General features: G+C 29.4%; 1 protein-coding gene across 1 annotated transcript; it reads left to right on the forward strand.

Annotated features, from left to right (window-relative positions):
* The first annotated feature begins 4,242 nt into the window (after positions 1 to 4,242).
* On the forward strand, positions 4,243 to 8,999 carry LOC120082229 (transcription regulator). The gene is made up of 11 exons (XM_039037506.2): positions 4,243 to 4,459; positions 5,982 to 6,100; positions 6,217 to 6,287; positions 6,393 to 6,442; positions 6,663 to 6,736; positions 6,827 to 6,889; positions 7,259 to 7,346; positions 7,852 to 7,914; positions 7,987 to 8,066; positions 8,159 to 8,230; positions 8,404 to 8,999. The coding sequence occupies exons 2-11, from the start codon at positions 6,069 to 6,071 to the stop codon at positions 8,483 to 8,485; spliced, it is 675 nt and encodes a 224-aa protein (XP_038893434.1). The 5' UTR covers positions 4,243 to 4,459; positions 5,982 to 6,068; the 3' UTR covers positions 8,486 to 8,999.
* Positions 9,000 to 12,617: the final 3,618 nt, after the last annotated feature.

Consider the following 12,617-nt stretch of genomic DNA (forward strand, 5'->3'; position numbering starts at 1 on the left):
AATAGAAGTTGTTCATGTGATTATAAAAGATATGTGTAACAAACAGTTCTCTATCTTGATAGACGAATCAAAAGATGTATCTTCAAAGGAGATGATGTCAATTTTATTGCGATATGTGGATAAAGGTCATGTGATTGAACGATTTGTTGGAATCATACATGTCCATGATACAAGTTATCTACCACTTAAGAAAGTCATAGATGGTTTTTTTCCCCCTCAACATGGGTTAAGCATTGCTATTTTACGAAGATAATGATATGATGGAGCAAGTAATATGCAAGGTCAATTTAATTGATTGAAAGCACTTATTTTAAAAGAAAATGAATGTGCTTTTTACATTCATTGTTTTTCTCATCAACTTCAATTAGCTCTTATAACTACTACTAACAACATGTGGAAAAAGTTGGTCTGTTTTCTATTGTTACAAATGTGGCAAATGTAATTGGGCATCAACAAAATGACGAGATATTCTACGAGAGAAACATGGAATGGAAAATTTTGAAGCTTTAAATAATGGTGAAATATTAAGTGGTCGAGGATTAAATCAGGAGATAATGATTAAACGACCAAGAGATACTCGATGGGGATCACATTACTACACTTAACGAGTTTTGTTACAATATTCTCTTCAGTAGTCAATGTATTTGAGACATTTATGCAAGGTGGATCAAATTTAGAACAAAAATATGAAGTAGATACTTTAATAAGTTCAATTATATCTTTTGACTTTGTTTGTCATATACATTTTATGAAAATTATATTGGGAATCACAAATGACTTGTCTCAAGCATTACAAAGAAAATATCAAGATATTGTGAATGCAATGAATTTAGTCAAAATTTGTAAAGAAATACTGAAGAAAATAAGAGAGTCTGATTGGGATCTATGGTTGAGTATTGTTTATGATTTCTGTCGTAGTCATGATATTGAAGTCCTTAAAATGGATGACCTTTCTAATTCGAGGACGACAAAAGCGAAAATCTCAACAAGTTACAAATTTTCATCATTATCGTATTGAAGTTTTCTATGCCTTCATTGACATGCAACTTCGAGAGTTGAATAATTATTTTACTGAAACTAATATTGAATTGTTTCTCTCTGTGACATGTCTAAATCTTAGTAATTCATTTTTTTTCCTTTGATAAAAAAAAGCTTAGTCAACTTACTCAATTTTACCTAAGAAACTTCTTGGAGTAAAAATGGTCACGACGAATAAAGACAAAGTTTATCCATTAGTTTACAAATTACTCATATTGACGTTGATTTTTCCTATGGCCACAACTACTGTAGAGAGAACATTTTTTGCTATGCATATTATGAATACTCATTGCATAATTGAATGAAAGATTAATGGATGAAGGATTGTCTCCTAGCCTATATTGAAAATGATTTATTTGATAAGTTAAATACTCAAATTATCATGGATCGATTTCAAAAGCTGAAAACTCGTAGAGGGCAGTTGTAATGTACTAAATTAGTTAATTTATGAAGTTACGAATACATTTTTTACATTCATTATATATATATATATAGTATATATTATAAATATATATATATAATTTATATATATATATATAGATATATAAATATATCTATATATATATATATATATATATATATATATATATTTTGCATATAGTATCCCCTTTATAAAATTTATGACTCCGCCACTAGTCTCCTTTATGGGTCAACCTTTATGCTTAGGCATTATACCTTTATAGTTGATCCTATGAATCGATCTCTATATTTATGCATCGTGACTTTATGGTCGATCTTTTGAATGAATCTCCATATCCAACCAAATAAAACATTGTTTTTTTTCCCATAATAATTAGTATGTTTAATTAGTTGTGTAGTGATAATTAAGTGGTAAATATGAGTATTTTATGATAATTCTAATTTGTGACAAATCCGAGATGTTAAATAAATTGAACTGGATAACATATTAAATGTCAATTAATTTTCATCAGTTTTGCTATCTTAAGCCTAGTTTAACGATGAAGTAATTTCTATGTTTTGTTTTTGTTTTTTTGTTTTTTTGTTTTTTTAAAAAAACCATATGTTCAAATTTTAATTCCCATATTCACAAGGTAGAACATTACTGAATAATATTATATAATGTAAAATAATTTTATATTGTCACAACGTAACCGCGATGTAGAGCGGTTGACATCATCTTATATGGATCTATTAAAATAAATAGTTTTGGAGTCGTCGACAATCATATTAAAGGCGTGATTGGTCACCTAATTACAAAAAGTAATGGTTAAAGTAAATTCATATTTGAGTTCAAGAGCCATTTGTGTGTAGGGAAGTTGTTAGCACCCTACAACAACGGTGAAAACAGATACTAAATTTTATATCTTATTATTCAATTGAAAAAACTAATAAGGTCCACAAAATGTTATTTTCCTCTTCTTTTAAATATCTCATGTTTACTAGCTCACATTTTAGAAATAATATGAACTAATAACTATGAGTGGCATCAAAGACATTAAGAAAATTGAAAATCTATTTTGGATTCCCAAAATAATTTCCTACACCTTAAGCATGTTATAACATCAAACTTTGATGTTTTTAATCTGTCAGTGTTTGATGAGAAATTTCATATATTTAAGGGATTAATAATATTTTTTTAAAAAAAGAACACTACTTGATCTCATTTTAAATTAAAAAATTATTATTAATGGTAAAATAATGTTAATTTTGAAAAATGATTTCAAAATTAGAATTTTAAATTAGGGAGAAATTTGGTGTATTTTAATTTTTAATAATAAAACTCATAAAGAAACACTACTTTTCTCAATTTTATTATTTTAAACAATGTATATAAAATTATTATGTATTTATGGATCCAAAAAATTCACAAGAAAACACCACTAACTTTCAAATTCATTTTTTTTTTATTTTGTAAAATTACAAAGTCAATTTTAGTTAAACATTTCCAGGTCTTTACATCATTTTAATTTGCTCCAATTATGTCTCAAAAATTAATATTAATTTGCTCCAATTTTCAATTTAAGGAATATTTGCAGTGCATAATTTATTTTCATTTTTTTAAATTATGAGATTAAAGTAGATTTAAGATTTATACACATAGGTATATACAAAATTACGAATTAACAATAATTAATTGATGATATAGTACTTGATATTCAAATCAAATCCAGTAAATTAGCCTCCCTAAACATACAATCTTCAAGTGAAAAAATATGAAATTAATATCTATCAATTTATTTAATATTTAATTTGAAAGAGGAGAGTAAAAGATAACATATAATTAGAGGACAGATTGATATCAAATCAAAGTAAACAAAATTTCATCGAAATAACTAACAACAATGAAACCTTATTAGGACCCCGATTGGTATGTAAGTCGCCTTGGCAATTTATAGAAGAAAAATAAATGTTATGGTAAATGTAGAGAGACGTCAAAGCTTACCATGACTTAAAGACTGTGTGAAAGGGGAGGAAGGTGAAGGAGAACGTGAGAGTGTGAAGAGATTAGGAAGTGTGAGAAGAAAATAATAATACGTAAGATGTGAGAGAGCGGGGAGAGAGAATTAGAAAAATTAGGAGATTTTTTATAAAATCAATATTTGTTAATTAAAAACTTAATTTCTTTTAAAATCAATTTCAAATCAAATTCAACCTTTACTTTTTTTTTTTCTTTTTGTTGTATGAAGCTTTAACAAAAATGGACGATGATAAAAGTCAAAGATTAAATTAAACAAAAAAAAATATGAAAATGAAAAATAAGTCGGACAAAATATAATAAGAGGAACAAATTTTAAGTATTGAGATTTGAACATTTAATTTCAAAATAAAAATATATGTTTTGGACTTATAATTTTATAATTTCATGATGATTTTTTTAAGGTTCTATACTTACAAATGAATTTCATGTACTTTATGACGAGATATAGAAAAGTTATTATATATTATATACTTTTTTTTAATAAAATCAACGCTAAACTAATGGTAAAGACTAAATTTAAATATAATTAAATAAATTAAAATTGAACATGTTATAGTACACATGCCAATATTGAACGATGATTGACCAAAATTATAATATCACATTATTATTATTATTATTATTTTAAAAAAATAATTATAGGCATTTTTCACGATCAGCCTTAGAAATTGGACCAACTGTGCATTTAAATTGGGCTGGGCTTTTTAGACGTTGGCCCATCGTTTCAAAGATAACAGAAGAAAATCTGAAAACGCGTCGTTTACGAATCATGACTTCCCAACTACACGAGACACCGATAGTCGAAAATTTTGGGTAGATCGTAGAATATTCGATTTTAGGGCTCGCATCGAAAGAACCCATTTTCGAGATTTGTGTTTCATTCCCAATTCCATTACAAAAAAAAAAAAACCATATCTTTTAAGAGAAACCAGTCGTTAACGCTTCAAATTTATCTTCGGCAGACCGTCGTTGGTCACAAAGGTACTCTCGATTCGTGTTATTTTAGGTTGCATTTCGTTCAATTACTCGTTTGGGCCTTTTGTTTTTTTTTTTTTTTCTAATTGTTCTGTGGCGAGCTGCTTTTCTTTGAGAGTTCATCGTGTATGGAGCTTCTTGTTGATTTGTTTTTCTGGGAAATTTCTTAATCAACCAATGTGTGTAGGGATGAGAATGGTTGTTGTGCTAATTTTGCATTCGGAGTTCAGAAAGTTGAACGGGGATTGAAATGTTTTTCTAGAGCGACCTTGTGGGTTTTTCTAGGAAGATTTGAGAACTAGTTGACTTTGATTTTTTTTTTTTTTTCAGATTTAAGAATCTAATTGATTAATCGTTTGATAGTTTGATAACCATTTTGTTTTTGGCTTTTGGCTAAATCAAATGTTTAGTTAGGAAAGATGAGAACTATGAGAAATGAAGTTGTAAGAAAACAAGAAATGGTATCAAATGGTGCCTAAGTATTTGGTTTTAAAATTTTGGTTTGTGAAATTTATGTATAAAAACTACTCCCACCAATGGAATCTATTTTTACCAACGGGTTGCTTTGTTTTGTTATCTACTTGTTAAATTTTGAAAATTTAAGAAGAAAAGAATAGGGCAAATATCAATTTATGCATCTGAACTTATGGAAGTTCAAGGTTTTTAAATTATATACTTATAAAATTTTAGGATTTAAATTGATACAGTTTGGAGTTTATATTGATACAACCCCAAAAGTTCAGAGTTTAAATTGATATAACTGTTAGTTTAGGGTTTAAATTGATACAACTCCTAAAGTTCAAGGATATAAATTGATATTTGTCCAAAAAATATAGTTGTTAAAATCTTGTTTTTGTTTTTCTAATTTGGCTAAAATTTATTAGTTTAAGAAGATGAAAACCATTATAAAGGAAGGCTAGAGAAAAAAGTACAATTTTTCAAAAACGAAAAATCATATGGTTATTAAATGAGGAATCCCATCCCACATATGGTTATTAAACGAGGCATTAGTTTTTAATCACAATATGTGGAGCAAGGGTGAATTACTTGCTTGAGAAGAGTTGAGTTATTAGATGAAAGTGGCATCCTTCGTTCACATGCAGCATTTTAATTTTATTTTCTTAAAAAAAAAAAAATGAAAAATTGTAAAAAAAGTTCACGGGTCACAGGGGTGTTGATAATTTGGTTATTCTGAAACTTTTCTCTCATTTCATGTTCTCTCATTGTTATTCATTCCGAGTGCTGTTGCCTTTTATTGCTTTTAGTTGCCTGATTATTTACACATACTACTAGCGTGGGTTCTGTGCCAGTATAATTTCATGCAGGATTCAGTATGTAATAGTATGCTATCACCTTATTTCTTGATCAGATAATTATTTACATTGTATTCCATTTTACCAGTCTTTCCAATGGTTGTTGACTTTCATAATAAATTCTTCAGCATCTCATGCTATTCTTGGCAGACCCAGAATTCTATACATTATAATTGTGCTACTTACATTAAGTGCCCTGTTTTATGGAATCACAGATATCATCTGTACTATTGAAGGGGACTTTATACCATACTACTCAGCAGTGAGCAACGAAGTTACCATATCCGCCTGCAAGTTACCCAATGAAGTTCCTAGAATACACCCCGTTTGATAGGTTTGTCTTGTTAAATCAAATCATGGTCTATTTCAACGATTTTCCCTTCTGATATTTTCTTCAGGCATATTGTCTTCTCTTACTTCATTTTGAATTTTGTATGACTGTTATTATAGGTTGAATGATTTCTTGAGTCATTTGAATCTTGGAGAACGTACTATCAAGGGATGCCTAGAAGCTTATTCTTGTAAGAATATGTGTGCTTGCATGTAGAACTGAAAATTTATGTTTTTCTGTCAATGTATTTCAGATTTCTTGAAGTGTAAACTTTCTTTATTTTGATGTTCCTTAGGTAAACATACAGGAATAGATAAGAAACTATCTTTAAGCTTGGAGAATGAGGTAAGGATGTTTCAATCTGCTTATAACATGTTTGCATATTTCCGAGTCTCTGGACTCATGCGAATAATGGGCAACCTTGCGTCAAACTTTCCAACTTTCAATTTTTATTTATGCTGTTGCACATTATTTGGTTCTGTATGTGGATGTGCCATGCATTTGAATTGGGGAAATATTGTTTTTAGCTACCAAGTATTGATTTATCGTCTTCATGTTTTTTCAGATTCTTGACTATCTTGGGAAATCATCTGATGCTGACTCTTCTTCACCAGATGAATTTTTATTGAGCAGATCAAGGTGATGAATGGCAACCTTGATATGAATCATATGATGTTCTAGGTGCTTATTGTATTATGTGGTTCTTTGACAAGTTTTACTTCATGGCAGCCGAAAGACACTGATATACTTGGTTCTCACTCTCAATCACGTGTACCCGGATTATGACTTCAGGTATCTGCTAAAATAATAGTGCACGTGCACGACTTCATGCATGCCACCATCAGTTTTTGTAATAAACCATGATGGAGGATTATGGGTAATGCTACTGTCAGCTTATTGGGCGACGTGGCAACCCACTTTATATTCCTACCTTTCATAAAAATAGAATTGGGAGTGTTGTCAAAAGGATTGACAGACAGTTTTAATGAACTGTTGCTCTAGGAGCTGAGAGTTCAAGTCTCTCCATTTCCCGAAGTCTAATACTCTCAAGTTAGTGCGTTGGTGCTGAATTTTTGCATTATATGGATTATACGGAAGTTTCTATGTCGTTTCATTGTGCTTCCTTATATGATATTTTCATACGTCTTTGTTGTTTGCTAGTGCAATGCAAGCTCACCAGTTCTTTACAGAGGAAAGCTGGGACAGTTTTAAGCAGATCTTTGATGCTTATATGTTAGAAGCATCTAAGGTAATATATAGTCGTACTTGTTTGTGCTTATTAATGTGTTGAGATGTCCATATGGGTACGTAATAATTTAGCTGCTCAACTATCAATTTTGGTGTTGTTGAAGATGTTGCTGAATTAGCTTTTCTGTCCAATGCTCCCTTTTCTCGAAGAGCAGGGTGCAATTTTACTTTTGTTTACTATTTCTAACTTATTTCTTGTGGGCTCAGTAGCTTTACTAGTGAATATTAGGATACCCTTCTTGGATTTGGATCAAATTATGTCTCTATCTACTTTCTTTTGGACCTTTTTGTTGATTTGTTGATTTTGAATGTTCATGGAGATGTGGCTATCGTCATGGTGTTTATTTAGTTATGAGACATGAGAACTGGAGAGGGGAGAGGGTTGGACACCTAATGTGGTTGAAATTTCTATGTCATAATATTTAAGAAATGCCCTGATGAAGAACTCATTATAACCAACACTTCCGGTTGTTACATTTTTAAATCCTTGGATCACCAATTTGCAGGAATGGATTGAGAATAATGAGGGTGGTTCCTTACTGGAGATGACATATAAGGCTCTTGATGAGGTATTTGCGGTTTTAAATGGATATAAATGGCGATATTAGGAATATTCATGACATCTAGCCACTCAAATGCAGGCTGTAAAACTAGCAGAGTGTGAAATTTACAGTTACAACCCGAATTCTGATGCTGATCCCTCTATAGAGAGAGGGGCAATGTATGTGTTCTTATCTATTGGTTGCCTAAAATGTTAGTCAGTTCGACATCTAGGATTGTAACATTTAATGATATATCTGTGTGCTTCATCAGATGGTCCTTCAATTTCTTCTTCTATAATAGAAAGTTAAAGCGCGTTGTTAGCTTCCGCTTTTGGTGTTTAAGGTGCGTAAAATTGTCGGTTCAGTCCTGTTTGAAATGACTTTTTAAATGCTTAAAAAAGGTTTTCCAAGTGAAAATCGTTAAGTATTTAAAAGGCGGTTTCAAAAAGGTCCTCCATCTAGGACTTTCTACTAATTTAATACCCGTTTATCACTGCATTTTGTTTGGTGTGGCAGTACTTTGGTGGCCGAGGGATTTCATTTGGACGGGATAGGTTATGAGGAAGATGGAGATATCTTCGATAACATGGATATCTGAGACATAGTACTGTAATCAATTTGTGCATAAATGAAGACTTCTTGCATGGCTGATTCTCGATTCCGTACTAACTTTTGAAGCCACATGGTTTGGTGTTAGGTTCATACTTTCGCTTGAACCATGTTCATATGGTGGGATGACTTTTATTATTGTATATAGGAATGTACAATCCGTCCCTAGATGTAACGTAACCTTAGACACCCCTTTCAACATGGGTGAATCAGACCTTTTTTAGACACCCCTTTCAACATGGGTGAATCAGACCTTTTAGTTCGAGGGTATACATTTTATGCTAGTTGAGTTATACTCACTTTGGTCCTTTGAGAACCTGTAGAAAATAATTGAGCTCCCTATTATGTTAGCAAAAAAAAAAAAAAAAAAAACCTGGAAGGATAGACTTGTTTTTGTGTTAGTTATTGCTTTACAACAATACTTGTTCTCAATTTTATGATACCTGTTATTCAAAACCCTCCCGAATCAATGGAAAGTCTTCAGGTGTCAGCTGTGTTGGTGACGGCGAATGGTACTTGGAAATCGATATGATTTGTTTGAAGTTGAATTTAAAAATTTGAAAATAAAAAAAGTACTTCATGTTTGCCCTTTACATTCTCCTTAAATCTTTCTTTGGTCTCTGTAGTTTAAACTCATTTAGAAGTTCAAATAGTTGGGTCTCTTTCCATAAATTTTAAAATGGGTAATTACTTTTAGTTTGTCGTTAATCTTGATTGAAATTGATAAAATAATAATAATAATTTCCATACATGAAAGACTGAGAATTTGTTTTCCAACTTTATGGAGGGAAGACAATGAAGAGTGAAGACCCTTTTTTTTATTTTTTTATTTTTTTGGGAGGGTTGGATGTTGATCTGTTCGAAATAAAGAAAATTGTCAATGTTTCTTTGGTGATCGCTAATTTCTTCTTCTTCTTTTTGTCCAACCTTCTTCTTCGTCTAGGTTAGAAGGTCAAAGAATAGTGTTCTGATTTTCCATGTTGAGCGTTGGACTTTGATTGTCGTTTTTTCCCCCAAAACAGAAAAGTTTGGAAGTAACATTGATCAAAATGATATTTTAAGTAATTTTTGTTGCGGGACAGAGCATCAATTCATAGATATGCAAACACTTTTTACCAAACCAACTATAAAATAGAGTGCATTCTGTACTTGTTCTGTTGTGCCCCAAAATCTTGTAAACTTTGAAAAAGTGAAATATGGGTCCATAAAATACCATTTCTTCCAGCACTTATTCTGCTTTTAATTATTTGGACTTTTGTACTTTCTCTTCTTTTAAATTCCTCCCTTGTTTTTTTTAATAATGAATGATAAGATTCTCTCTTCCTTTTGCCTATGTTCTTGACACATGCATTTTATCAACCTACCACAATCTCTTCTCTCTATTCACCCCATTTTTAGTTTTCTTTTATTTTTCCATTTTTGAAAGATGGGTTTTTCTATAATGTTTCTTCTTGTAAATTGTAATTTAATCTTTGGCATAAAGATTCAAATTAACCCATGTATATTCGTTTTTTATTTCCTTTTCAAATTCTTTAAGTCTTTTTCAAATTCTTTAAGTCTTGTTTGATAATCATTTGAATCTTTGAAATTGTGTTTGTTTTTTTGTTTTTTTTTTTTACCTTTCTTATAATTTCTTTTTATGGTTTTATCTTTTCTAAATAAATATTTGAATTCTCAATTTCTTTTAGATTTAGTAAAGAGAAAAATAATATCTTGAGTATGGTTTGTATTAGATTCCAAAATGGTTTAAATTTTATTTAGTCCTTAGATTTTAAAATGTAAATTTTTGCCCTTGAGTTTTTAATATAGTTTTGATTTGGTCCTATACTTCAAAATTTTACATTTTACTTGTTGGCCACTTTTATTATTATTATTTTGCATCGATTTTTTATTGATAGCTTTCATTAATTTTCGGCCACTATTAAAATTAATTGAAGATTTTATATTATAATTATTTTATATTTATGAATAGAAAGTTAGTGTAAAATCTAGAAACCTAAGCATCAAATAAAGATTTACTCAAAATTTAAAGGTAAAAATGTATTTTTTTTTTTTAATTTCACGACATGTAAGGTGGGGTAAAGGGATTCAGACATTTGATCTCTAAGTCAAAAGTGTATATATTTAAACTAGTTAGGCTGTTTCTAAAGGGAGAAATGCATCTTGATATGCTTTATTACATTATGGAATCAAGTAAGATTGAAAATAACAAAACCAAAACAAAAGGGTTAAAATAAAAATTAAACATGTCCATGTGACTATGGAAAATAGCAATGGCAATCTTGTCAAGGGGCTATTGGCTGATCCATCACACATTATTTTAAACTCAAAAAACAAAGAGCCCAAAACCTCAAAAATTGACACTTGTTTAGCAAAACTTGGATGTGAGCATCTTTCTTTTAAATTTTAAATACCTTTATATGACAATCATATCCTAAATTTTGCCCCACTAATTATTTTTCAAACTTCAATCATGGAAAGAAGATATGTATCAGAATCAGCTGCCAACTTTTGTGGATTGGAATTTTTTTTAAAAAAAAATTACCAATATTTTTGGAATCATCTCATTAAGATGATCTACATAACATAATTTGAGATTTGAAATTATGATGCAATAATAATTAATATATAGGGAGTAATTTTATCTATAGAGTTGGTCTTAGGATAGTTTATGTATATTCATTCAATTCCATTATCTAAGAAGATTGACGTTTCAATAAAATGACCTCATAAATCATAATGTAGTTTCGCTTAAATGAATTATATTTTGAGCCAACTTGATTTAGACATATACTTTGGATGAAAAAGTTAAAGAAGTTCGACTTCACTTCTATTTGTTGAACTTAAATAATAATAATAATAAATAAAAAAGAATCAACATTTTGATTTAGTTTCTTCAATAATAAAAGAACCCTTGAAATTAATATTTTTGAGTTAAAGAATTTTGACATTGGTATCAAATATATCCTATATTGAACTCTTTACAATTTGTTAAATAAGTTAAACCTCAACCAGTACAATTGGTTGAAGGGATTTATTGAATGCAATAACCTGGAGATGTTTGGTCAGAAAAATGTATAATATGTAAGCTCACATGCGCATGAGATAAAGAATTTGGATTTTTTTTAGTACAATAAAGTGACAACTGGAGATTTGAATTTCTGACTTCGAAGAAGAAATACATATTTATATTAACTACCACTAAATTACGTTCATTTTGATATTTTTAGTGAAAAAAATAAGTGCTTTTATATCGATTCATGACCATATGTATCCATTTGGAATATACATATATAACTTAACTAGTTAAGACATATATTTTTGAACTTTTACAATCATGTATTTGACTCATTTTACGGTCACACGTAAATCTAAGAGAAAAAGAATGCATGCAAAATGAAAATAAGTACTAATTTTACATTTATGCATGGCTTAAGATCACTAGATGACAAAATTTAATAAGATTGATTTTAGGTTAATTGTTTTAAATGGTAAAATTCTTAAAAAAAATTTCAAATATAGCAAAATGTCATTGTCTATCAGTGATAGACTGTGATAGACATCTATCACTAATATTGATAAACGTTTATCTTAGTTCTATCATTGGAAAATAACAAAATTTTACTATATTTATAAATAAGTTGACTTATTTTCTTTTATTAAAAACAAGCCTTGATTTTATATCTCAAGATACAAACAAACTAGCCCCCCCAAAAAAAAAGAAAAAAGAAAAAGGAAGCTACACCCTATAAAATTAACACAAAACATTAGAAAAAAAAAAGAATTCAATATTTGTTCATCATCTCCCTTCGATTCTTTAATATTACATGGTTGGGTTAAATTATAAGTAAGGTTGTCTTTCAATCTCTTTATACTGTAAGTTTATATATATTAAAAGATTACGAACTTTAAATTTTTTCATATAATTTAGTGTCTATTTACCCTTAAAACGAGGGTAAGCAAGAAATCAATAAAATTAATCATTCGAATTAACTTTAACATAATTAAATTAGTTTAGACATAACTGATCAAGAAATTATAAATATTTCACTTTCTAAGTGTTTAATCAACTAAAAAAAATTTATCAATCCTATTATTAAAAAAAAAAGAAAAAGAGAGAG

The sequence above is a fragment of the Benincasa hispida genome, chromosome 7 (genome assembly GCF_027475165.1).
Source record: "Benincasa hispida cultivar pf3 chromosome 7, pf3_genome.v1.1, whole genome shotgun sequence".
Classification (NCBI taxonomy): Eukaryota; Viridiplantae; Streptophyta; class Magnoliopsida; order Cucurbitales; family Cucurbitaceae; genus Benincasa; species Benincasa hispida.

Coding starts and splice junctions, on each gene's coding strand:
- LOC120082229 (XM_039037506.2), top strand. CDS start 6,069: ATGAAGTTCCTAGAATACACCCCGTTTGATAG. Junction 6,101..6,216: donor GAATACACCCCGTTTGATAG/GTTTGTCTTGTT, acceptor CTGTTATTATAG/GTTGAATGATTTCTTGAGTC. Junction 8,067..8,158: donor TCTATAGAGAGAGGGGCAAT/GTATGTGTTCTT, acceptor GTGCTTCATCAG/ATGGTCCTTCAATTTCTTCT.